Source organism: Lampetra fluviatilis, chromosome 25, assembly GCF_964198595.1.
Source record: "Lampetra fluviatilis chromosome 25, kcLamFluv1.1, whole genome shotgun sequence".
Taxonomy (NCBI): Eukaryota; Metazoa; Chordata; class Hyperoartia; order Petromyzontiformes; family Petromyzontidae; genus Lampetra; species Lampetra fluviatilis.
Window position 1 is genome coordinate 920,980 of NC_136299.1, and position 27,829 is coordinate 948,808.

Sequence of the window (27,829 nt, forward strand, 5' to 3'; positions counted from 1 at the left end):
CATAACGTGACGTTTTGTTATTGCCTGAACGTATCGTCCCTCGAATCATCTTTGAGTGAAACATCTTCCCCTTGAAAACATCTTCCCGTTTAACACATAACGTTATTCGTCTTTCATCATAATCGTTACCCCTCGGCAATATTAGTGGTCGGCTATTATCGTAGTTTGTTATGGTATCGTACGAACATTAACGCGTTGTCTTGCGGAGGCCTCACCCAGACCCCCGCCCTTGCCTAGTCGCGCTGCCGTGTTAGGCCGCCCCCTCGGCCGATCTCCGCGATTACACTTTAACAATACTTGTCGATAGGTTCTGAAGCCACCACGACAACGTTGTGATGCATCCTGTAGAGGACACTGCGTCGACCGAGCAAAAAACTTCATTCGAAAAGGTAAGATGCCGTTCAGTCGTCATTCCTTGTGATAAGGCGTCCTTTGTTCAACTAGGTACGAGCACATTGAGAGATTCTCGTGATTGACCTCTGGTGTCTGCGACGGGCTCCTGTTGTTTGTGCGCAGAAGCCGTGGAACATTATGATCAAGCATCGGCAGATCGCACGGAGGGGTCGGCGATCTCAAATTGGGCTCAGGTGAGAGGGGGAGGCTGTTGGGGCGGTGTCGGGTTTCCCAACTCCCCGACTCGACTCACGATCGGCTACCACATCGTTTACGAGCGCTGAATCTACTTGAGGGGCTCGCGGAGGGATAATACAGAGATATCCCCCGTTTAGGCATCGTCACACTCGGCATGCAACGCTGGGTCTTTCGGTAAAGTCGCGTAGATAGGTTCAAATAAAATAAAAAGAAACTACGACGTTTCGATCGCAAAGCAAGCGGTCGTCATCAGGCTGAAATAAACTCCTTAATTTTTTTAAACGAACGTTTTTTTTAAGTGCACTAAAAAGTAACAAATCATTGTTTTTCAGCCGTCACCAGCTGATCAGAATATGTTTGGACATTTGTAACTCATACATAAAACCGTGGAGCGCTCCTTTAGTATTTTTATGCATAATGAGTTGCTTTAAAATTTTTGATTTTGATAAAAGTTTATTTGTGTGATACAATGTACGTCAAAATTATTGTCAATTGTTAGTAGTAGAAGGGAAAATGTTGATGATTATATCATTTAAGTTTGCCATAAAGTGTAGAACATTTGCAAGTGTTTTGAGTATAATTACTAATTTAGTATTATTAGCGCTTTCTACTCGTATCCGTGTTGAACTGCTTTTTTAAGAACAGTTGACTGCAAAGTGATGAAAAGTATACCAAAACCCATTATTTGTTCTCACCTTCCTATGGCAACTTCTATTCTTGGTGACAGTATATTAGTCGAAGGGAAGATGAGTACATAAATTACTTGTTCATACTTGATTTGGAGCTTTCGTGACTGCAGGAATTACTCTTTGGTTCTTTCGGTAAAGTCACGTAGAGAGAAAAAATAAATTAAATAATAGCATATGACATCTCGATTACAACACAAGCAATCATCATCAGGCACAAATGAAAGAGAAAACAAAACACAGAGAGTCGGCTAACACAAGTCAACACCCTACCTGGTGGATTACGTTCTTCCAAAGATTGCTAAATTTGAGAGAGAGACAAAACACAGACACGGAGACACATAGACACATAAGCAGAGAGAGATAACAGAGACAGAAAAAAACACACATAGGCACACAGGGGAAACAACGCCTCTGTGTCGAGGCCTTAAATAGAGAGAGAGGGGGGCAGAGAGAGGGGGGGGTAGAGAAATTAGCATGTCAATGAGAGATTTGGAGCTTTCGTGACTGCAGGAAATAATACAACACGAGGACAGAGAGAGAGAGAGGAAACACACTCAATCAAACAAACTTAGTAAAATTTGGAAATGTAATGCATGTAACACAGAGAGTCGGTCAACACAACGCATAGCCTGGTTGATTACGTTCTTCCAAAGATTGCTAAATTATAAGTTAAGTGTGAAATTGAGAGAGAGAGACAAGACAATGTTTTCTCTCTCTGTGTGTGTCTCTGGGTTGGCTCTTTCTGCTTGTGTGTTGGTCTTTGTGTCTCCGTGTCTGTGTCTTGTCTCTCTCAAAATTTCACACTTAACTTCTAATTTAGCTCCCCCCCAAATTTGTTTAGCTCCCCCCCCAAAAGTGTATTTTAAAAATGTTTGCATGGTGTACAGTCTGGAAAGTACCCACATAGCAAATTTCAAGTTTATTGTATGTCGGGAAGTACACTAAACATTTTTAACAGACACATAATCACAACTTTGCCTTTTATATATATGGAGATAAAATATATCTTTGGTTATCCCAAAATATGATAAAAGCGTAGTAGATTTGTTAAAAAAAAATTCAAAGGTATTTGTCAAGTGTTTGTAATTGTAATTATTGTATCTATTATTTATGGAAGAAAATGTCCCTATCATAATCAAGTCGACATGTGCGTTTCAATTGCTTCAAATACGTATTACTTATGTTGTTAAGTTTTCACTTCTGATAAGTAAAAATTGGTCGTCAAAATTTGTAGATAAATGGTAAACTTTCTATTATAATGTCATACGAGGCTTTTTAATATTGATACGTGATAGTCCATATGACTCATATTCTACATTGCTAAGGACCTTACAGCTTACCTTTTTATTGTCAAATCAGATACCACTCCTTTCATATTGTGAGACTTTAGTTTACAAAGGTACGCTAGAACCTATTTCATATAATACTTTGTTCCAACTCTTCACAACTTAAATACTAGAATTTGGATCTTCATCGGGTCTGCCATCAGCTATTAAGAGTGCCTTGCGCATATCAAGCCAATTCAAATAATTGCAACTGAATGTCCCGAAGTATGTTGGTGGTCCTATTGAACGTATTTGTCCGATCAATTCATTCAGCGCTGTTTGCCAATATGCAGCTGATCCTTGAAGGTTCTTAAGGTAGAGGTTGGTGAAGATCTTCTATTGTACCACCTTGTCCTTGACTCTTATTTCCACAAGCTGCGATGTTCGATTGGATGCGATAATACTCGAACATTAATGCTTAGAAGAGGTAGTCGTTTCGTTCAAATCGTGTATCACTACCCAGAATTTTGAATTGAAAGTAGTCCAATGGAGTGATTCTCACAGGTCTTACTTCTTTGAGTCCATTGATTCCATTTGCGAAGAGTTAGAACCATGCAAACTCTTCAGCTTTAAATTCATGTGCTTTATTCACAATGTTGTTCGTTGTTTTACGCCTTATTTCATGAGTATTATTAGAGACTTTGAGTAGTGTTTCCTCAGCATAGGCTATTGAGAATCAGTTGTAGAACATAATTAAGTCGTTTCTTATGACATTGAAATGTTTGACTTCCAGATATCCATTTGCTGTCATTCGATAACCTACATTTTCAAGTTTTGCCAATCTAATGGTTTCATACATTTCATCACCTGCAATCAAGTTAACGTTCAATGTGTTTGTGGTCCATATGCTTGGTGTCAGTATAGCAGCTCTTACAATATTTGCCAACACCATTGCACAACATTGAACACCTGCATTGCCCCATGTAAACACAAGTTCATTTGTTTGATGCCATGCAGCGCGAATAATTCTAGATCTTTCATTGATTGGCATGTAAGCGTTTACAGGTTCTTGCGGCTGATTTTGCTCCACTGGTTGTTGAGCAGGAATAGCAACTGAATGTACATCAGTGATGTTTGCTTCTTCATTGATTGTTACATCCCGATAAAGTGGATTGTTTTGAATTAACCAGTTGAGTGCATTGTAAACTCGTTAACGATTTATAGAGAACTAGCTTTACTACCCGGCTTCGCCCGGGACTTGGATTCTCGACGCCCGGCCGTCTTTGTCTCCCCAGTGGCGATGTTCACACTACGGTTACTCGTTTGAGGCTGAGTCAACCTAGGGGAGGCCCAGGACCGGTTCAAATGATCGTCACAGGTGGTGGTAGTAAGTGGGAATCGAACTCGGGTCGCCGAGTTCATAGCGCAGCGCACTAACCACTACACTACCGCTCGCCCCACACACGCGCCCCCCGTCCATAGGTACACATACACGCGCTTGCTACAGACACACATCTTTAACGGTGCGTACGGCAGTAAACGACAGGAATAATAAAGCAATGCTGCGCGAAGAACGTCTTAGACCTGCAAAACATTTGTATGGCACTTTACTCACGGAGGGTTGGGGGGGGGATGCGTGATGAGCAGGCACACTGCGTTACGCTTCCGCACGCGCGGGTCACATGAAAAATGTGACGTCACAGCTCACTTGTCGTGCAAAATATATGCATTATTGCGCCCCCCCCCCCAAAAGAATACAAAAGTAATGTTTTTATAAGTTTTGCATGGTGTACATTCTGGAAAGTACCCACATGGCAAATTTCACGTTTTTTGCATGTCGGGAAGTACGCTAAACATTTTCAACAGACACACATTCACAAATTTCCCTTTTTTATATATATAAATAGCAGTAAAATCCGGCGTTGCACGGGTCTTCACGTGTTGTCTGAGTTGGAGGCTTTGTATTTTGTGGTTTGCATGTGGACGCGTTCGTAAAAACAAAGTTTTTCACTATAAATTCTTTATATGCGTGGCAGCGAACTTAATATAAAGGATTTAAAAATATATTCACCTGTGAAGGACGCGGGGATCGATCCCGCGACCTTTGGCATGGGAAGCGAGGGCGCTACCAACTGCGCTACTCCGCCACGGCCTCGATGAACGGGCCAATCGCAGCGCTAGGAAAACCAAACGGACCAATTGTGTCTCGCAAATCCCTCACATTTCGTCCAATGAAACTGCGTATGGTCCGGCGACACACAGACACACAGACAGACAGACAGATTTGCGATTTTATATATATAGATTCACGTGTGATGTTGAGATTCGTTAGATGTTCCGTGATGACAACCATTCCAGTATTATCCATTGCTCGTGGAAGTGTGTCACTAACTTCAAAGATGTCCATAGCAAATAGCACTGCGTTTCCAGGGAAGCCATATTGACCGAAGACTGCACTGAATTTGATGATCTTCACAAATGGTATCACTGTTGATAATAGACGTTGTTCTGGCTGTGTTAAGACTCGAATGACATCTGGAATTTCACCAGGATCCAAATTATTCGAGTGAGCTTTTGGCGGTGCAGCTCTTTTGTTACGGATGTGTGTCTTGCAACGTGAACACATTTCCAATGTTTGCTTTGATGACAATTCGTTTGGTAGATAGTTAAATGCATTTTCATTACGTCGTACTCTGTAAATCTGATTTGGATAGCATCGTTTGGTGCAGACTTGACAGATGCAATCACAGCATGTATTGATTGCATTGTCAAATGTTGTCATGTCAGCATTGAGTGCTTGAAAACGTTGTGATTGATATTGAATGTGACATCACGAGCTTCTGGTGTTTATTCATTTCTTGTTTGTATGTGATGTTCACGGTCTTGTTGTAATCGGACATTACGTGCTTCTGGCATTTCATCATTCAAACGATTGCGTCGTTTCTCAAGTCTGGCGCGCTTTGCCTCTTCATCTTCATTTGCACGCTTTTCTTTGTACTTTTTCCGAGCCTTTTCCAACCGTTGCTTTCGTTGCGTTGCAGTTTCTTTTTTATTTGCGTTGCCATGATCCTTTGTTTACTTAGCATTTGTCGTCACAGTAGTGCTTTGATTTGTGTTTGATTTCTTGGTTTCCATTTTGATAAGTTAGGGCTTGAAGTGTGGACCTGAGAGTTGAAAATGGTAAGATAAAACTCAAATTGGCAAAGTTCAACCAACTTATCAGCCACAGCCAACTGACTCTTAAATAAGGTAGAGTTGAAACCTCTATATAAAGTTCTTTAAATCTGAATTTGTGAAAAACAATTTTCAAACCCGATAATTGAACTCTTGACCTTTCGATCGAAAGGCCAACACTGAAATGATGTGTCCAGCACAACCAACTTAAATTGAAAATGTAAATGGATAAAACAAAGAAAAATGTTAGAAGTTAACTTTAAATGGGGTTTGTGCAAAAATGACGTCACTGACCCTATTCATGAATTGTCCCATTCGATGCACAACATAATAAATAAATAAACAAGTTTTGTAAGACGCCAAAGCATTTCATGTTACTCTTTACCTTAAAAAAAACATTTTCCGGGCGAGTTTCGAACTCTCAACTCCTACGTTGGTATTCATTTTTTTGTTTTCACGAAACCTGTTGGCAAACCACTCGTCGAATAAGGCTTGCACACAAAATATGATTTGCTTTAAACGAGCGAATTAATTGATTAATTGATTCATACAGGCATGCATTGTCTCCGGATGTGAATGCGTGTGCAAAATTAGGGATTGATTGGACAACGGGAAGTGGACGAAATTTAGATTGCAAGATTTGACCACTACAGAGGAATCAAGTTAAATAAAACCGTTGAGAAAGAGAGAGAAAAGCTGCTGAGGCAGACTGTTTTAAAGGTTTGAAATCGGTGTAGCCTACGGATCATCAACGAAGTGAGTGGGGCTATTGATGTTAATGTCAGAAATTAGCATGTTAATGGGAGATCCGAGGACGACCTCCACAACGAGCGGGCGGAGGTGGCTATGTTAGGTGGGAGTGGTTCAGGATGGTTTGGGTAAGCCTGGTCGTAGCTGTTGGCCGGGGGCAGGAGTAGCAGTAGGATGGGCTAGAGCAGGGTTCGGCAACCTGTGGCTCCAGAGCCGCACACGGCTCTTTAAGGACTCCTTTGTGTTGTTATTTATGAAGTACCACGTTTCGTATTCATATGCATTGTGCCTCTTAAAATATTTTACCGAATTCGAACAAAAAATATCTTTGTTATTTTGGTTCTCGACTCCTGAGCTTGGGAGAAGAGATGGGGGTTGTTTTAAGGGAGGAATGGGAGCAGGTTAGTGAAGGTGATTGTTTTACGTGCGGTGGGAGTTGCTTTCAGTGAAGGAGAGCAAGAAGGGAAGAGGAACGAAAGCATGACTGGGGGAAGGGCGAGGGAGACACAGATGTGATGTAAGGTGTTCGGAGTTGCCGAGGCATTTAAAGCGACGCCTTGATATTGCAAAGGTGACTTGCATTGTTGTTGGTGTTGTCGTCTGTTATCACTTTCCGAGTTGTTATAATTACCTGCACTTCCAGGATCCTTTGTTGTGAGTGTGAGATCTCACCGTGACATCTTCAACGTTTCTCGTGTCCCCAATTCCGGCCACAGCTTCACTGAGCCAGCCACCTCCATGGAACTGCTGCGCATTGTGCTGCAGCCGTACATCAACAACGACATCCGTGCTGTGCTCAACAAATACTCTCACGTGAGTAGACGGCCACAAAGCCACCCGCCTCTTGTCATGATATGCGCAATTTCCACCACTGACTCAGATCCGCCAAAGGAGATGATGCGCTTATCTTCCGACCACCCAGGAACTCGCAACATTACAATTATAAGCCGCTCGTACCACGGCTGAGCCAACTGCCCATCTTTATTATGATGAATATATTTCCCATATCTGTCACGTAAATGCATCTCTGTCGTATCAACTCATCTGAATGCATTTCTTCTGTATCATCTATGTCATCGGAATACATATCTCTTGCATCTAATATGAATGCAACTCTTTCTTTTTGTTTCTCTTTTATGTCTTGTCTGGATGCATCTCTCTCACCTGTTATCTTTACTACCTTGTCTGAACACTTATTTTTTCACCACATTTCACTGTCATTACATCTTAATCTGCCTCATCGTTTATCTTCGGTTGCACTAAACATGTGTTTTTTTATCTCATCTTGCTATTTCTCTATTATCTATAGTTGTCTTCTCATTTCAGTCCCCATTTCTCATCTATAATCTCACTGCATCTCTCTCTTGTCTGCATTTTCTCATTTCAGTACATCGTCATGTCTCTTCTATCTCCTGGAATGTCTGATATCACACCAGGCCATAGCTTTGTGGACCAGTCTATCAGCCATCATGGGCCACAAGTTGAAGCATATTGTCAGCTGAATATAGCTTCCAGAAATAACTGGAGGAATGTTTAAGATACTTGCTTACCACTTTGTTTGGATATTTGTGCGTTGTTAACGCGTTTACATTTTCCCCACTCAGTTTGTGCAGAAAGCAGCTCAAAATGTGCGTGACAACGTGGGAGAGGGGGTAGATGCGGCTCACCTGGTGAGAGATACAATACGCAACTGCCTTGAGCAGGTGGGTTTCTCTTCATTGTCGTGATTCCACACTTCCATTGCTTTTCCTACCAGTCTTGATTCCAGCTGTGCGGTTCACAACGTCACAGTGAGTTTCTGCTCAAGTGAGCAATTGAGGCCTTGGTTTACAGTCCTCCAGAGAAAGTGGTGGAAATTTTAAAATGACTAGCCTGTTGCCCGTCCAAGGATGGGTATATTGCAGTAAATCTGAAACTTGCAAGCGAAAAGCAGACTGCGACGTGATATTCATTTCATCCATTCGCGTGCAATTTGTAAGGCCGCGGTGACACAGACTTTTTTCATTTAGAGGTTATAATCCATTGTTCATTATGACGTCCTTTTTACTTTGATGTCTCAATAGCGTTACGGAGATCGCGTGACGTGAGGGTTCTGCCTTTGTACTGAGGGTTGTAAGTTGACGCTGAGGAGGGGGGGGGGAGGCGTCTCGCCCCCCCCCCATGTGGAGTGACGTCACCCGCTAATTATTATTAATGGAGGGGGATGTCCATTTGGAAGACGCCACGTGTTCATTATTATTAATGAGGGGGGGTTGGTCGACGTGGAGGGTCGTCACGAGCGTTAAGGACATTCCTGGGATGATTATAGTAGATATGAATATTGTCTTGAGATGAAAACAGGTCTATGTGGCAGAAAAACTACGATTGACCCCCAGAGATTCGATTAATTATCCCAATTTTGTCGCCATGGTGGCGAGAAGTCAACTACCTCGCTTGGTATACAGGAAGTCTTGGATTCTATCCTGATGCCTGCTGTATATTTGAAGTTTGCATGTTCTCCCTGTGGTCGTGTGGATTTTTCCCCAGGTCCCTCCATATTGCGAAACGTGTTTAGAATATTTGGCTGCTATAAATTTTCACATGATAAGCCACTTTGTTGCGCTATTATTTGTGGCCAGGTCAATACTAAAAAAGAGCAATATAGCTCAGTGGGCCTTAGCTCATAAAAATCATTGTTTAGTTTAGTTTGTCATTGTGATTCAGTCATTGCCATCATCAACCATGGTCAATTTACTACTGGACGAAAGTCTCCCCAAATTGTCACCGCCTGTCACGATCTTGTGGTGCAATAATTTATTGAGCACCTCACGAACTGATCTCATCCTTCCATCTCGTCATTAATCAATTCACTTTTTTGCGTCGTGTTTACTGCCTTATTCGTATTGTCTCATCTAAAGTCAGTGCCCCGTTTTCCGAGGTGTTGGAGGGTAAAGGATGGCCTGGACAAAACAATATATAACAAACATTAATCATTAAGCGTTATTGTGGAGAATATTAATACGATAAATAACGCCTCCTTCCTATATTTGTTTTTCCTGCACAAAAGTAACGAGCATTTTTTTTGGTTCAACACAAGCAAAGATTGGGGTTGATTTTGACATTCATTCTCTCAGCAGCAGTCACGCTTATTTAAATAAATGCTGGCGAATTGTGAGATGTTTATAGCCAAGGGTACGATAGGTTGTGTGAAAATATTTTTTTATGGGAATATGGAAAGTTTTGGTTTCCTGGCTTTCTGTACTATTGTCAGTTAATGCCATACATTAAATGTCAAGTGCATTGTTCTCAAAACAATGATTGTGTATGTTAAGGAAGCCATCACTGTGCGTGTATGTGTGTTCTGCAGGCCAAGATGATGTACCAGGAGCCAGGCAAAGTCAGTGTTAAACACCAGCAGCATCATCAAGAATCTACTGCAGCCAAGGTATGTATGTGTATGTGTGTGTAAGTGTGGGCAATATGCAGGTAAATCCAATGCGTTCAACTTATTTTGTACCGTACGTTGCCAACGGTGGTAATAGGAGGTGCGGGGAAGGACAACAAACTAAACAAAAAAAGCAATGTGGAATCACATACCATCAACATGGCTTCTCTCATCATCTCCACCACCATCATCATGAACATCATCATCATCACCACCAGCACTGTCATCATCATTCCAGTCATCTCCACAATTATTACCCATCATCGTTACCACCACCACTATCTTCATGACCATCATCACCACCATTGTCAAAATTATCACCAGGCTCTCCTATGTGCGACTGCAAACTCCAAATCCTCGACCTTATCACGTCGCACTTCCTGACATGTACATGCAGTGGGCTAGTGTATCTGAAATTCAACATTTCCGATAAACCAACTGAGTGGCTAAATGACTTAGAGCTGAGTCTCTAACAGGTGCTCTACATAGGCCATGCAAAATAAAGTTATATTATCGCAAGTAGAATCGTCTCCATCATCATCCATTGTCTCTGCAATGCTCGATCAAGGTCCACCTGTGCCGTCTACGTCATTTCTACAATGTCATAACATGTCTCCCGCACATTAGCCGATATCATCGCTCTTTCTCCATGGTGGTTGTCTGCCGTGCGCTCTCTTGGTCAATGGTCGAGACTAATGATAGTGGCAGCCCATAGAGGGAACATGAACGAGAGGGCATCTGTCGCGGAGGTCAAGTGATGAACCATGACAGATGGTAATGGCTTGGGGAGGCCTTAATCCAGCAGTGGATACAGCATGGCATCTGCTAACAAGGTATTGGAGCAATTTAGCCTGCAGATAAATCAGAATTTGTGTGGTTAGATTCTGGTTGTGGTCTTGTGTGTATGTATCTACACAGGTTTTTGTAAAAGAACGGGCATGTGTGTTTGGGGTGGAGTGGTGACGCAGTGTTTTACCGAATTCGACAAATGGCTCTTGTTATTTTGGTTGCCGACCCATGGTATATGTATATATGGATGTATTATTTCTTATATGAGGAGCTGTAGTTTAGTAGTTGCACTATGCTCTATGAATCTGGCGACCCAGGTTATATCCCCGCTCACGGCTAATATCAGTGACGATCATCTGAACCGGTCCTGGGCCTCCCCTAGGTAGACTCAGCCTCAAATGAGTACCTGGTGCGGTGTGTAAATATGGCCTCTTGGCAGACAAAGGATGGCTGGATGTGCTACTGGCCACCCACCCCTTATTGTGCCATGCCAGCCTTTATAGGTGATCGCGAACAGCACTTGCCTGAACAGTCTGTTTAGGATATAACGGGGATCTTTACCTTTGTGTTATTATTTATTATGGATCAGGGTACTGGAATCCTTTGGAGAATATATCTACCTTCAATGTTATCAATTCCACATAATGTTGCAGGATGATGTCATAGGAAACCAAATCCAATGTAATTTGTGATGTAAGGAGAAACCACAATGGGTGGGGCTGAGTTGTGGGTCCCAGGCTGGGACCTGTAACGTCACAAACTTGTGAGCCTGTGTGTTAGACCCATAACAATCTCTTAAATTAGTTGTTAATTTTCTTTATTAAATATATTTTACTATAGACCCATATCATCTTGATGTGTTTTTCTAACATTTGTTTTCATGCTTTAGAAGCCAAAGCTGAGCAATGATGTCCAGGAGTCTGTGAAGTCAGAATCAACACCCAGGAAGGTAAGTGTCACCTCACCATGGTGGTGATTGTGAAGGGGGTGGTGGTGGTGGTGTTGGTGGTCATAGTATTTGTGGTGACAGCGGTGGTGTCAGTGGTGGATTTGGTGGTAATGGTGATGATGCTGTCGACACAATTCATGATAGTGCTGATGATAGTGCTAATGATGCTGATCATGATGATGTGCCCACAGAGAAAGGGGCGTCCTCCAAGCCACTTCACATCGTATGAGCGCAAGGCACCCAGCACCTCTGTGTAAGCTCAGTGTGTGAGCTGTGTCGGCTGTAGATGGAACAACTAACATGTAATGCAGTCTTCTTGGTTCTTTCGGTAAAGTCACGTAGAAGGAAGTAATTTTATTACTTCCCTTCTTTGTGACTTTACCGAAAGAACCAAGAAGATGAATCCCTGCAGTCACGAAAGCTTTAAATCGAAAAATAAAAATGTAATGCAGTGTTTAGTGTTAAACAAATACAGTATGTGAGAGAGTTGATTGTGTGTTATTCTTTAATGGGGAGCAGTGCCACAGTGGTTAGTATACTACTCTACATACTCGCAACCCAAGTTTGATCGTTGATGAATATCTGAACCAGTCCTGGGCCTTCCCTAGGTCGACGTAGCCATAAATTAGTACCTGGTGTGGTGTGTAAACATCAACAACGGGGAGACATGCGGCCGGATGTGTTGCGAACCACATCACCCCCTTGTGTGTAGGCCTTCCAAGGTGTTCGCTCATAGCACTTGCCCCTGTGGCTCGTAGAATACTACACAGGAGGTCTTTGTGAGAATTTCAACACAGATCTACATATGCTCTTTATTCACCTGAACAAAGCCTATATATCGCATCAAGAGGCCAGTAGGTCTGTGTAACTATTGTATTGTTTTACATATATAACTTTATATATGTATTTAAATGTGTCTGTCATGTACGTATATATTGAACAAGGGATGCCAGCTGTTTTATATTGTTTTTAATATTGAACGTGTGGTCAATGATGTTTGAAACCTTGCTCTGTCTCTATGTACAGCTCAAAAATCAAACCGAATGAGCCCGTGCGCAAGGAAGGCCCCAAGGTATTTTTTATTTTCTTGTTTATTATGACAGAGATTTGTTAAATTTAGCTATGTCAGCCTTGATGGGTGTTCTAAATTAGCACTTGGTTCTGCACTACTTGTTGTCTGTGTGCCTTTGTGTTTGTGCACCTGTGTATGTGGTGATTGCTGTTCACTCTGAGAAGGAGTTGGAGGTTCTGCTGCTGAACCTGGAGCGTGCCACTAAGAGCCCTACCAAAACTAAGCACCTGCCTGGGTATTTTGTGTCTTCCAATTTTCCACGTCCTCAACTTCCCATGAGTGATGGGGCAGTTGTAGAGAGAGTGGAGGAGTTTCCATACCTGGGGAGTGTGTGCATGACCAGCTCTGGATTGGCAGCAGAGGTCTCGATCCAAAATAGCCGAGCGGCATTACCTTTTAGTCAGCTGTATAACGCTGTGTGGAAGCTACCTGGTTAGTCGCTCCACATGAAGATTTGGGCCTTCTCGGCCACAGTCACGCCCTCATTTCTCTATGCTTATGAAATATGGACCCTTCTAAAAAAAAAATCTGCGTCGGTTTGAAACATTCAAGCTGGCCCGACTACGATCCGTATTGAGTTTAACCAGGCTGGATGGTGTGAGATCACAAATCCTTGAAAGATCTGGACACATTCTCAAGAGTGAGCTGCTCCGACGGACGAGGCTGTGCTGGCTGGATTATGTAGCCTGCATGCCCAACCACCGTATGCCCAAGCAGCTTCTGTTTGGCAGGATTGAGGGGGCTAAATGGGCGCGGCACGAGCTGGAGAAGAGACGAACTGATGCGGTATAGGAGAATGTGGAGCTGAGTGGCCTTTCCAAAGAACTGGTACCATGGGTGTCAAGATCAGGCTCTGGAGGAGGCTCATGAAGGACACTCCTGAGCAGTTGGAGGCAGTTACCCTCCAACAACAGTGGAGGGCAGAGGAGCAATGCTCGCAACAATGAGCGGAGTGGCAGGTAGCTAAAATGCAGCAAGTTGGCACAGTAGGGGGCTCAGGTGGTGCATCTGTCAGTCATCTCGGTCAACCCATGGCATCTGACTCTGTCCTGTGACTTCCAGTCAGCGAGCCTTTGACACTTCATGTGGCCTCAGTGTGCACCTGGCCTGGCACAAGCGCTGTGGTGACTTCACTTTGACCGAGTTGCGAAAGGCGGCTGTTGTGTCTGTGTAGTTGCATGCCTGTTTCAAAGTCATGGTGATTTATTGTTTAAACGACCACTGTCAGGTGGTTCATCTTCTAGGCTATGTGTGGAAATGGGGCCTCCCCTAGGTCGACTAAGCAAGCCCTAGATGAGTACCTGGCGCATGACCGGCTCCAGCCTCTTGCGGTTGAGGGGGCCAGTGAAGCTGTTGGGGGGGGGGCACAGAAGCGGTGAATCACCGCTAAGCAGAATCAACTTGGGTGGGTTAAAGAGACGTCTGCGTGTGCAGTGCCCACCCTAGCACCCTCTAGCGCCAGTCCTGACCTATTGTGGTGTGTGGTGAACATCAGCACTGGGGACACAAAGGCGTGGTGCTTTATACACCACCCTGTTTTGGCCCTCGTAGGTGCTCACACTTTCCCCAGCATTCTGTACAGCTATGTTGCTTTATACACGTGCGTCTGCATGTCTGTGTTTTTGTGTGGAGGGGTATTACTGGTGGTTCGCAAATTTCACGCCAAACCCAGTGACCTGTATTTGACTCCCACCTTTGGCCAACAGCAAGTGCTATCTGAACCTATCCTGGGCATCCTGTTGGTTATTTCAGTTTTACATGAGCATCTGGTGCATTGCTTGAACATTGGCACTGGGGAGGAAAACTGTTGTGGTGCCGACCTTAAGAGGTGCAAACGGTTTTGGTGCTGGCCTTAAGAGGTGCTCGCTAACATCACTTGTCCCAGCAATTACTGATGCTGTGTGGGGGATCTGTATTTGTGTCTGTAGTGGGACTCCTCTCGCCTGGTGGAATCGACCACATTTGTCCTGGGATCTCGAGCTAACAAGTATAACTGGCTACAGCAGCACATACATCATCGCATCCATCATCAATACAAGCAGTATCAGCAATCGTTGCACATATAGCTGCAATACAAGCCATAGTGGCAATGCAAGCGGCAGCAGCAACAGCAGCAACAGCATCAGGTACAGCTGCAATACAAGCAGTAGCAAAAGCAGCAGCAACAGTATAAGAGTAGCAGCAGTACCAAAGACGGCAACATCTGCCACAACAGTAACACCAGAAGCATCAGTAGTAGCACAAGCAACAAAATTAGCAGCAGTAACAAAAGCTGCTGCAGCAGCAATAACAGTAGTGGCAGAAGATGTTGACTGCAGTTAGAGGTCATTTTCATGTAAGGATGTACATTTCTAATCATAATGTATTGACTATAGTGAAGACCGTTACATGTGTACTGACTTGTTATTATGCTTCTTTACCTAGTGAAAGCCTTGGTGAGTCTCAAGACTATTTCTCAGGCGGGTCCTGCCGAGTTTTCGCAATAGAGAGTGGTGTTGCTATGAAACATCCGAATTGAGTAATTTTCAGGTTATTTTTCAACATTGGGAAGTTTTGGTGAATATCAACTACGTTGTATCGGTTGTTTTAGCTATGGGGAGGAAACGGGAGAACCTAGAGAAAACCAGTGCAGAACAAGGGGAGAACATCATACACATGCCACACAGATACGTCTGTGCCTGTGTATGTGTAAATCTGGCCTTTGATTTATGTGCTTTGTTGAAGAGCCATTGCCTGATATATCACCTGCTATATATTTTACTTTTAAGACCATAGTGTTATTTACAAATATTTTGAGGTTGTATTTGTTTGACATACATGTGTGTGTGTGTATCCTTGTGGTTGTATCAGAGCTCTAGGTATGGGTGGAACGAGAGGGCGTATTTACATAAAACATCCAGATGTGTTTAAGGTAAGCATAATCCTTATAAGAAGAATGGCAATTATTTATTTACGTCACAAAGGGATGTCTCCCTGAGACTCAAGACTGCTGTTCATTATGTTCCTGCCTTCGAGCGTTTGGTCATTTCCATGAATGAGTTATGTGAGAATATCCCAGAATATATACCAGAGAATATACCAGAGTACCCTGAGAAACCCTGTGCAATATGAGGGGAGTACACTCAAAGCTCCATGCAGGCAGGTTCACCGACGCACTTGCTGTGCTATGGGTTTAGGAGCTTTACCACAGCGGTGTGGTCTACTGATCACCGAAATCATCGTTCACGTCGCCCTGGTGAATATGAGCGTAATGACGACTTAACACACTTTTCTTGAGATGGCACTTTATTGAAGACACGTTAACTTGACATCAGGCGGAGACTCCACTGCAACAGCCCTGAGTCCTCCCACACATCTCCCTTATATACCAACCGAGGCCACGCCCCCCTTCCCGAACCTTCTCGCTGACTAGACGCTCGCTCCACCAGCAGACCCTACCGTCCTCTTCCGTTACCTGACCACGCGTCCTCGATCATTCCCGGAGCCACCATCCCCTTCGCACTTACAACCGATACCCCTGTCATTACTTCCCGTGGCCACTAGTGCATTCGCACTGTAGGCTGACTCCCCTGTCATTACCTTCCGTGGCCACTAGTCCACTCACACCGCTTACAGGCTTTATTATCATTACATGAGTAACACAACACGTGAGCAGACACCATGCCTCATTCCCTTGCCAGTCCCTCCAAATAAAAAATATACAATTATTTTATCACATCCCATCAGCCACACAGCCTTCTGGGAGAGCATAATTACAACAACATTCATTCAATACAAGCAACTATGAACCTTTTCCCACATTCAGCATCTCATCAGCAGTCAGGCTTACTTGAATTGGTGCTGGCTAACTGCTAGATGTTATAGGCAAGTTCCCTCCCTCCGTTACTTATGGATTCTAGTTTTCCCTTCTCATGGAGGGGGGAACAAACTCTCCATGGGCTGACTACAAGCCACCTGTAATGTAATGGCGCCGCTTATTTTATTGACCCCAAAGTGGTGACAATCGTGATGGTGCACGATGATGATTATGGTGATGATAATTATGTCACTGCTCCTGATTGTAATAATAAATGCAATGGTGACCATTAGATTTATGTATATAGTATCGTCGTTCTTGCGAATTTGCAATGCAAAACACTGCAGTAGAGCTTGTAACGTGCGTAGTTTTTTGCGTGGAGGTGCGGGAATCCACAATTAAGTGGAAGTCAGCCAAAAGCCGCAATACCAACAATTGCCCAAGTTCTGTGGTTCTATATTGGGATGTTTGGCCATGATTATAATTATGAAAATGGATGATTGATAATGATTAACAATAATGATCGTGATGATGATAATGCTGATTAAGATTGATATTGATGATGATGATGATGTTTGAAAGATGACCATAACAGTTGTCAAAAATCACACTTCCCAAATAGTGGGGGAATACATTTGATCAACTCGAGAGAAATGATGATGACAGCTAAGTCAACGGGGATTTGAAGTCACGAACTCAAATTGTGAATCAAGTGCTGTGACTATATGCTACTCCCCTAAGTCAACTCAGCCTTAAAGGGTTAACTGGTGCAGTGTGCAAATATTAACACTCAAAAGACAAATGTAGTTTGCCATGGTGCTGGCCAAACCACCCCCTCTGGTGCAATACTGGTCTTAATCGATATTCACCAACTGCACTTGCTCACCAGTACGTAGGAATTAACAGAGATCTTTGTGTGTGACAGTATGCAGCGGACACGCAAGACAAGCACTGGCTGGCAGAGAGACATCACATGCCAGCTACAGGGGGAAAAATGGTGAGATGCTTGTACAAAAACGGACATACACTTACAGGCACAAAAACAAAGACCCTCTATAGCCTTTAACATGTTGTTGGGGCAAGTGATGTTTGTGAGCACCTATAAAGGCCAGCACGGCAAATGAGGGGGTGGGTGGCCAATGCCATGCCCACTCGCCATTGTCTCGTCAGTGCTGATGTTTATTCACTGCACCAGGTACTCATTTAAGGCGAGGTCGACCTAAGGGACGCTCAGGACCAGTTTAGATATTCGCCAGCGATGTTGGCCGTGAGCGGGAATGGAACTGGGTTCATACAGCAGTGCTCCAACCATTGTGCCACCACTCCCCATGTACACACAGACTGCGATGCAAATATACACGTGTACAGACACTGAGATAGGGACAGACTGTTAATTTTTGTGTGCATGTCTGTAGGCCTATCTGCTTCTGGAACAAGATATCCGTGAGTTGGTCGAGAGCGATGAGTACAGGTGAGTTCCCCGGGGCTCTAGACGGCCTGAACCCTAACTCGTATAACATTGACATCAACACTAACCTGAGACTGAGTAGACACCTACCCTACAATGCTAGCTCATAACCTGCGCACCACCCCATATGAACTCATAAGACTAAGTCTTCAACAATTGGAATGTTGCAAGTTGAATCCTGATTAGTGGATTCACTCAGCTCATCATCCCCGTGGGGTCAATAAAATGAGTAGCTCTTTGTGAACGAGTCAACAGTGGTTGTGTCTATGGAGAGACTCGTTCCTGCTACTGGAATGTTTACAGCCCTGGCTCTGGGGCTGTACGCAGGAGATGAGCACCAGTGCCTTAATTCTCATTTGAGCTGGCAATCACAGTGACTTGGTCTTCAGATGCAAAACGTCCCCCTGTCAATGTGAGTCTGCTCAGCAGCTCCACGCCCCACTCACGAGGTGGCTCACTGCTCGGCCATGCCCAGGCTCTGCGTGTTGATTGTTCTCCTGTGTTGTAGATACTGGAGCAATACAAAAGACTTTTTTCCCAGTGGTTCCTCATTTGGTGGAATAGCATCATCCATAACCATAACCCATTAAGCTAAAGTAAACACTCGCCAGAATCCTAACTTCTAACATGACGAACTCTAACACTAACTCTAACATTAATACTAACGCAAACACAACTTTAACACTATCTCTGTAATGATCTCCAACCCTAATGATATTATGAACGCTAACTGCAACACTAACCCTAATATGACTAACAACAACCATTACTGTGATTCGAACACTTGCCTAATTTTGACTGTCGCCATTGCTAAGATTAACACCGGTGCGATCCCTAATACGAACACTAACCTTACGCTTACCCCAGATCCAACACACGTTGCTAGTAACACATCCTTAAAGTAACACAGCACTAGCGGTAACTACATAAGCATGTCCCTACTCCGTGCCGCTTCACACTAAGCGCCCTTACTCCTGTCTTTGTGCCCTGTGTAGGAACTGCCCGGAGCTACTTCCGGACGAGATTAAACCATTCTCTGTGCCAGTTTGGATGCTGGACAAGATGGGGCGCTGCATGGAGGCTGCGCGCACTGACCGAGATTAGATGGAGTGCAGGGCACGGGATCGAGCAAATGAGACAAAGTGCAGGCACACAATGGACAAGGGAACCACTGCAGAGATGAGACAGTTCAGAGATGAGGTGGCCACAAGGTAGAAAGGCGAGATATGAAAGTATTCACTCTCCTCCATGCAGTGATGCAATTGTCGCTAATCAGTTCACGATGCACATCAAGAATCGATTCTTTTTTTGCAGTATTGTATTGTCTCGTTTGTATTGTTTACACATTTCTCCCTCTTGTATTGTTTCCCATACACAGGGTTGCCACCTTTTCTGCAGACCAAACCCAGACACATTCTCAGCCAGTTTAGGCCTATCAAAACTGTGCAGTTCACAGGAATAAAGTTCAATATGACACGGGTTCGAGATGTCATGCAATCAATTCCTGCCACCAGAACACAGATGCCGTTTCCCAGACTGTCTGGGCTGAACCCGAGCAGGGGCAAATCTGTCTATATATCTTTGCACTGAAACTTGAATTCTCAGAAACATATAAATACACCATTCTATATCATAATCATTTGCAGTTATTACGAACCTTAACAATGTCTCAAGGCGCCATATAGAGCTAACTAACACAAAACAAAGTAACACTGGTAAGCGAAGACGCGTTAATACACACGACGAGCAGTGGTTTACAATCGGTGTGCTATGGTGCCACGCTGGCTTTGGAATTAAAGAAAGGGAAAGAACCTCAAGCCCCCACTCCTCACCTCCAGCCCCCCCCCATTGGTAGTGGCAGAGAGCAACAGACAGCTGTCATCCTCCACCCCCAGACCTCTCAACCTCTTATTCCCTTTGGTTGTGCATGCGCAATTGTGCAGACATAGAGACGCACACAGACGTGGAGACACAAATACATGGAGTCACACGCAAAGATATAGACACACATGCGTGAATACTCAGACACGGAGACACGGTAATGGACAGTGATGTAGAGACAAACGAGACACAGACATGGAGACACAGACATGCAGAGACACGGAGATGCACAAGACTTTAATACACCCACATAAACATGAATATACCCACACAGACACAAGGACACACAAAGATAGCAAGACGCACAGAGACACTTTCAGACATAGACACACCCAGGGGCGGTTTCTTCATTAGGGCGATTGGGCGACGCACCACCAATGTGTGAAAGGGACTTTTTCAATCACATTAACAATCTCATTCAACCACAGAGCTATGCTAGCCGTTACTGTGCCTCCGGATATAGTCCAATCAGCGTCATGTCACGTTCTGTGGAGTACCGCCTCTTTTTGGGCGATTTCACTCTGGCTGAGAATCGCCCCGAGTGGTCCCATAGACTTACATTCAAAGATGTTTTTTTCTAACGGCGGGCGCTGCAATGCATTCTCTATGGCTTCCGGGAGGGCTCGCACTAACGTGCTTACGTCATCATACGTCAGCACGTTTCAGTCAACAATATATGTCGCCACCTAGTGGAATTTTGATTTAAAGCATTCGTGACTGCAGGGATTCATCTTCTTGGTTCTTTCGGTAAAGTCACGTAGAAGGGAAGTAATAAAATAATAAAAATAAAACAATAAAATAATTCTCACGACGTTTCGGCCACAACGCAAGTATCCGTCCTCAGGTGAAAACCAGGTCTGTCGAGGCGACAGCGTCTGAATGAAACAGCACACGTGCTTGGAGCATGTATATAAGCTGGGTTGGAAGGGGGGAAGAAAGGGGGAGCCTTAACAAAAGAATATGAAATATTAACAAGAATTTAGCATATTTATGGGAAATGCAGGTATGTGACTAGTACTGCATATGCCCGTGCATTATGCAGGATTAGCAGCATCAAAGGGAGGGGATATGGGAAATACAGGTATGTGATATGGGAAATGCAGGTATGTGAATTGTACTATTTATGCCCGTGCATTGTGCAGGATTAGCAGCATCAAAGGGAGGGGATAAAGGTAGCATTAATGAAGGGAAGGAGTGTTAATAGTATGTAGCTGCAGTAACTAAAACCACCACGTAAACAACTAACGTATAAACTACATATTATCATCAGTATACTAAATATACTCTACAATACGATGAGTTACTAACAGTAAGTAATACATTACAATTCTACGTCGTAAAAAAAATATATAATATGCTTGCATCTAAACTTTATTCTCTTACATCACACGAGTCTACACCCTACTATATACTGCCATAGACAAACCCAACATTAAATTATATACTGTATTGCATACCAAAGAAAGGTTCTCCTTTACCGACCACCTTGTAAGTGCCACGCTGCTACAAGGAGAGATGTTTCAACAGCATGGCCATACATTCCCTGTTGAGGCTCTGAACATCACTGTCAGGGCATACCCTATGTTAAATAAGGCGAAGCTGAAGACTGAACTGTCTGTCATTTATGAGAGTCCAGAATTTAAGGGCTGCTGTGGTGCACTAGCGTTGTACCAGGTTTTGCTGAAGTACAACCTCCAGGATACTTTTTCAGAGACTGTTGCTCTGTTGAACATCCTCATAACCACTCCCATGACAACTGCTGAAGCTGAGAGGTGTTTCTCAACCTTAAAGAGAATCAAGACATTCCTGAGAAATGTAATGGGACAGGAACGTCTGAATGCAATGGCTATGCTTTCCATGGAGAGGGAACTAGTCAGGAACATGCCTGCTTTCAATGAGAGAGTAATTGATCACTTTGCTACTTTGAAAAAGAGAAGAGCAAAATGTCAGTATGTAAGCAGTGTATTAAGAGAGTAATGTGATGTAAGTAGTGTAATAATAGTGAGTATAGAAACAAACAAGGAGATGTATTGTAAGAGTCACTTTATTTTTCATTAATATTAAAGTAGTGAAGTTGCCTTTACATGCTTAAGCTGTTAATTTATCCATTGCATGGGTGGACCTTATCCTTATCAATCATCCAAACATTTGCCCCCCCTGAGAGATTTTGCAGGAGCCGCCACTGGACACCGATACAAATATACTTGCAGACACGGAGACAGAAACGCAGAGCATGGAGGCTCATAGATACGAAAACACACAGACATGAATACACTCGCACTAAGACATAAAGACGCAAAGAGACGGACAGGAATATACTCAGACATGGAGGCGCGCAATTGCGCACATTTCTGTCAAAGATTTCTGATGAGATTAAAAGCCAGGGATTCTGAATTCTCTCTCCGCTACAGCGCTTTCCCACCCATCCACTCGGGCCCACAGTGACGTTTTTGGTTCGGCGTGTTGTGAAGATTGAGCAAGCTCGAACGTGAGCGCCGTGGAATAAGTTTGAGAAGCGCTGCACTCGAGGATCTGGTGTCTCAATTCCCGCAACAATAAACAAATGACTTAAACTTCTGAATCGCTTCCCTCCTCTCACGGACTGCAGTCTCTATCACGGTGTCTATGGGTCATCTTCTGTCTTGCACGTGCTGCCCTGGGGCCTGAGTACAGAATAACTTATGCAATTTTCGAAATGGCTTAAGCTAAGACTTGTAAATTACAATTCCTTGAGGGAGTTAAGATAACTCGGGAAATAACTTTGAGGCGGTAAGGACCACTCGGTGTCCATTGTCAATGTAAAACAAAATTGAGTGATAATGTAACGTAATTTATATCAATATGTATAATATTTAATAACATTACCAAATATAAACGTTAATAAAACATACCTAATCCACAATTCAGCTGAATAGCATGGAGCGATAACGCCGTACCAGCCATTTTAGATGGGTGACTTCATTTTGGACATGCTGCATGAGTAACATGCCAGCCATGTTGCATGGGAGTTGCTTTCCTGACAGTTGGGCTTGGTGCAGTGTCAGTGAAGCATGGGTGAAAAAAAAACGATTTTTCCAGCCGCAGGCATCGGGTTTTTTCTTTAATACAATTAAACCCGATTTCGGGGAATTAAAACCTGGTTTAATGAATACGGAACTCTGATAGGCTTAGGCTGCTTCCTCGTCGGTTCTGCTATCATACTCGGGGCCGTCGGGCAAGGGGTAATCGTAGAATGCGGGCAGGTTGGTCTTGATGAACACGAGCTTCTCCACAATAATGGGTGCCAGTGAGTTCCTTAGCTTGGAATGGATGAAGCCCATCGTTGAGAAGTGCAGTTCTGCAATTAGAACCAATTAAACCGGATTTCTCCCAGTCTCAGATGATCGGGTTTAATATAAAAAGACAAACCCGATTGTAAAAAACCCGACTGTGCCACCCTTGCAGTGAAGACATCGTCCCTCGCAACTGCTGCCATTGCCCACAGCGTTGCGATCTCTCATGCGCCCGTATTCACTTTTATATGTTTTACATTTTGTCTTGCTGTACGACATTAGATATTGCGACAATCGCTGCCTGCCGGACTTTACGATAATTTTCTGTACTCGGGCCCCTCGATTTAAAGCAAACGTGAAAGATTGAGGTGGCCTTGACCATGGGTGTTGCTTATGTAATGTAGTAACTCGGCGGGAGACGACTTCACGGGTAGCACACTCTTTATTTCACCAACTTCGGTTCACAGGCGACTAACACCCACTGTAGTATCTCGGGTGACTAACACCCACTTGGTTACTCGGGTGACTAACACCCACTTGGTTACCCGGGTGACTAACACCCACTTAGCTACTCGGGTGACTAACACCCACTTGGTTACTCGGGTGACTAACACCCACTTAGCTACTCGGGTGACTAACACCCACTGAGCTACTCGGGTGACCAACACCCTCTTAGCTACTCTGGCGACTAACGCCCACTGAGCTACTCTGGCGACTAACGCCCACTGAGCTACTCTGGCGACTAACGCCCACTGAGCTACTCGGGTGACAAACACCCACTGAGCTACTCGGGTGACCAACACCCACTTAGCTACTCTGGCGACTAACGCCCACTGAGCTACTCTGGCGACTAACGCCCACTGAGCTACTCTGGTGACTAACGCCCACTGAGCTACTCGGGACACACCCTGCCGGGGTGTCCGTCTCGACTGTGGGTCCCCCAGTCCCGACCCACGTGGGCGTCGAACCACGGGTCCTACAGTCTCCCTCCGAGCCGCACAGGGCCCCGGTCCCTACAAGGACAGCGGGACTAGGGGTCTCGGGGCACTATGTCTTCAACTCCGTCTTCGATCTTCAACTGGTTAACCACCCCGAGTGCTCTCGCGCGTCCCCCTTTATACCCCACCTGCGGACGTCGCTTAGAGCACCCATCCTATTTGACCAATCACTGGGCGCTGGCTACGATCCTGTTTTCCCACATCTCAGCGTGCCTCACCACCCACGCCGCGCCGCCCCGTCATCCGTCACTCCCGGCGCGCGCGTCCATACCACGCCCACAACGCGTGCCCAACCCCGCACCCCGTGCCGCATCGTGATCCATCACTGTCACAGTCGGCGCGCGTCAACACCACCACTACACATACAATACAAGTATATAGCTTTACAATATAACACGTAGTAGGCTTTCATGACCAATATCCATAAAGGTTTTTTGGGGGGTTAGATCACGTAAATATACGGGTTGTCATGTAAATAAAACGTGGTCGCGAAAGCCCACGTGCTACTAGAATGTTGATTAATGGAATAAATAATCTTAAAGATACTTGAGGGAAAATCTTTGTACATTTTGATCAGTGAGGGGCTGTAGTGATCAGATCGTTCAAGTTAGAGAACAGTTGGGATTATGGGGAGGATGTTTGGATTTGCCTTGTAGACTGAGCAAGCCTATGACTTGACAGCAGGAGGGTCTGTGTGAACTGTTGGATTATGACATCCAAAGAAAAATAATTATGGCTGCCTGAAAACGTGTGTGGTGAGATTCAGACCTGTGTACCAATAAAAATGTACACATTAAGAATGCGATGTTGCCATGACGGTCCATGAGAGTTGTATTTTGGCTCCTACTTTTAATGTTCTTGAATTTGTATTCAACATAACTGTGAATGGGGTTGGCACAGTCGAAACCCCAGGAGTCAATGCAGGTGTAACGGGTTCTGGAGACACTTGTAGAGGTTACTTCTTTATTACAATACAACACTCCAACAGTCCTGATACTCTGTTACAGCCTAGGTACACAGCCTAGATACACAGCCTAGATACTTTACTCTGGCTACGCTCTGGAACTCGCCCTCACAAGGTCGTAGAGTCGGGAGTTCCAGAGTCCCACCACTCGCTCTCACAACATCCCAGGGTCTTCAGATGGCTGGTCGTGGGTCTTGGGTCTTGAGTTACAACTGGCCCCGATCGTCTAGGGAGCTCCGCTTTTTATGCCTAGTCCAACGAGGGGTGGGGCCGTGTGCGCCACCAGACATCCCACAGAGCACACACAGCCCCCCCCCCCCCCCCGTTGGCGGCGCCAAAAGGCTTAAGTGCCTGGGAACCCAACGCCTGGCGCCCAGAGGCTTAAGCGTCTGGACTCCCTGGGAACCCAGCGCCTGGCGCCAAGGGGATTAAGCGCCTGGCCCTCCCAGGGACCCAGAGCCCCCAGCAGCCCCTCCCTTCTTATGTCACTACATTACCCCCCTCTATGTAGCCTCCAGCCATCCCGGCTGTCAATAATTAGAAAATTTAAATTAACGAAAGGGAGAGAGAGAAAAAAAAATACGCGAGCTTCAACAGGAAAAGAAAAGAGAACAAGAAAGCAACCATAAATACCATAACCAACCTGTACAACTCTACACTATATACAAGCATCAATCAACAAAAAGGTGAAGCAATGACACGTGAACAAACGACCCGCGGCACACCTAGCCCTCCTCGGGATCCGCATAGAAAACGGGGAATTAACAACAATAAATATACAGATTCCGACGCGTTGGATGCACAACCACCGCATGGATGGCAGGGTTCCACACCACCCTGCCAGCCTCCCATCCGTCAGGTGGAGAGAAGGCGAAGACCAACATGTCGAGCATCCCTCTACACACACTAATCTAGATGTCTGTCTACGTCCCAGGTCGAGAAGTCGTACTTCAGGGCCGACCCATGTACTGGGCAAAGAAGTCGCACTTCAGGGCTGCTCCGGTATCTACATTTTTAAATATATATATAAAATTTACATGACACAAACAAAATAAATCTGCCTGCTCCTGCCCAGAAATGGTGGCCGCACGCGTGAACCGCATCTCCAAAAGGCATCCCGTGCTTGCGTCCCAGCAGCCCTCAATGAGGACCACCACCGACATTACATGTCAACCGTTAGCACCCCCCGCCTTTCCAACGTGGCGTCTCCATCCTAAAACCGCGCACGTCGGCCATATCGGGGGGCTTCAACCCAGTCTCTCTCCAAGACTCGCATCGCAGCATATAGCTGTACCGACCGAGCTGAGACCCAATCTCTCTCCAAGACTCGCATCGCAGCATATAGCTGTACCGACCGAGCTGAGACCCAATCTCTCTCCAAGACTCGCATCGCAGCATATAGCTGTACCGACCGAGCTGAGACGACCCATCGTTCACTCCCTGCACAAAATGCACCCTAACAACTGAGGGATGCAGTCCCAACGTAACGGGACAACTACACCTGAACACCACGAATCTCCAGCCCACTGTTTCAACGCGCCTCGGAGTGTTTCAATCTCCGGGCGGTCAGGGCGATCCTATTGCTCCAGACGCACCATGGAGGGTCTCAACCTCCGGGCTGTCAGGTCAAGCCGTCAGCGATTCCATGACGGGACCACACTCTCCGAGCCATGTGAGCACACAGCCCACTAGGCTAGACATGCCACGGAGTGTCTCTATCTCCGGGCTGTCAGGTCAAGCCGTCAGCCATAGCATGACGGGACCACAACTCTCGTGTTAGACACGCAACACCCGCTGGGCCATCCTGGTCAGGATCTGCACCCCAAGATATTTGAGAGCCAGCATGACAATTCCAAATCCTTGGCAGCATGTCACCATCTCAAAATAAATGCCCCATACAGTATATACATCGTTAACAATGACAGCACAAGCTATACATTAACAATCACGAACAAAGCTCAATACAAACCATACATTGTTAACAATCACAAGCAAAGTTTCGCACACACATTGACAACACTTACGAGCGAAGCTCCACACAGTTTACCCAACAACAGTCACGACTCCCCGACGACAACGAAGAGAATGTCAACAAAAAAATCATTAATCTGGAGCGCGTAAATGTACGAAATGTCAGGGGCCTGGTCTCCCGACCTCCAACCTTTGGCCAGAGCAGCAAAGGCGGCGAACAGCGTGTCGGTCTGTGCCGGCCCCGGCGCCGGTTACAGTAAGAATGGCGCCCTCACTGTCCGGTCGCAGCGCTGATGACGCGGTATGCTAGTGTAGTAGGTTCGAATTAGGTGCACACACACGCAACTTGGAGGCAACACTATTTATTAAACGGTAAATAATATAACACTCTACATGAGGTGGTGACCACCTTCCTCAACTCACTAACACTCTGGAACACGACACAGACTGGACCAGGCAGGCAACGGCCTGCCTGGCCCAGGACGACGACTCGGGACTTGACGACCGAAGATGTCTTCACCTTGGAGTACAGTACAACAGCAGCCTCGCTCTGCGTTCACACCACGCTTATATTTGGTTTGGCGTGGCTGGCTCCGCCCCGGCGTGGCTGGCTCTCTTCAGGCCACGCCTCCCTTCCCAGGACACGCCTCACTTCCCCCACCTCTGGGAGGGTCCGGATCCCTCCACCACGTGACCCCCCAGGCACCCCCTTGGGGCCCCCAGCCTTCGTACGGGCCGACACAGTAGTGACCTTTCTCTGTCACTACATCACCCCC

General features: G+C 45.1%; 1 protein-coding gene across 2 annotated transcripts; it reads left to right on the forward strand.

The window, feature by feature from the left end:
- Window positions 1-13: 13 nt before the first annotated feature.
- DNTTIP1 (deoxynucleotidyltransferase terminal interacting protein 1) lies at window positions 14-22,423 on the forward strand. 2 transcript variants are annotated; one of them, XR_013639254.1, is made up of 14 exons: window positions 14-389; window positions 517-587; window positions 7,186-7,282; window positions 8,074-8,172; window positions 9,816-9,893; window positions 11,572-11,631; window positions 11,823-11,884; window positions 12,658-12,703; window positions 14,632-14,690; window positions 15,554-15,614; window positions 17,425-17,496; window positions 17,915-17,970; window positions 18,963-19,178; window positions 22,260-22,423. XR_013639254.1 is itself a non-coding variant. In XM_078867979.1 (13 exons), exons 1-13 carry the CDS (start codon window positions 336-338, stop codon window positions 19,069-19,071), a joined length of 924 nt encoding a protein of 307 aa, XP_078724105.1. In that variant the 5' UTR covers window positions 14-335; the 3' UTR covers window positions 19,072-19,446. The 2 variants fall into 2 exon arrangements, 1 of the variants encoding a protein (XP_078724105.1); XM_078867979.1 differs by lacking the exon at window positions 22,260-22,423 and having other exon boundaries at window positions 18,963-19,446.
- Window positions 22,424-27,829: the final 5,406 nt, after the last annotated feature.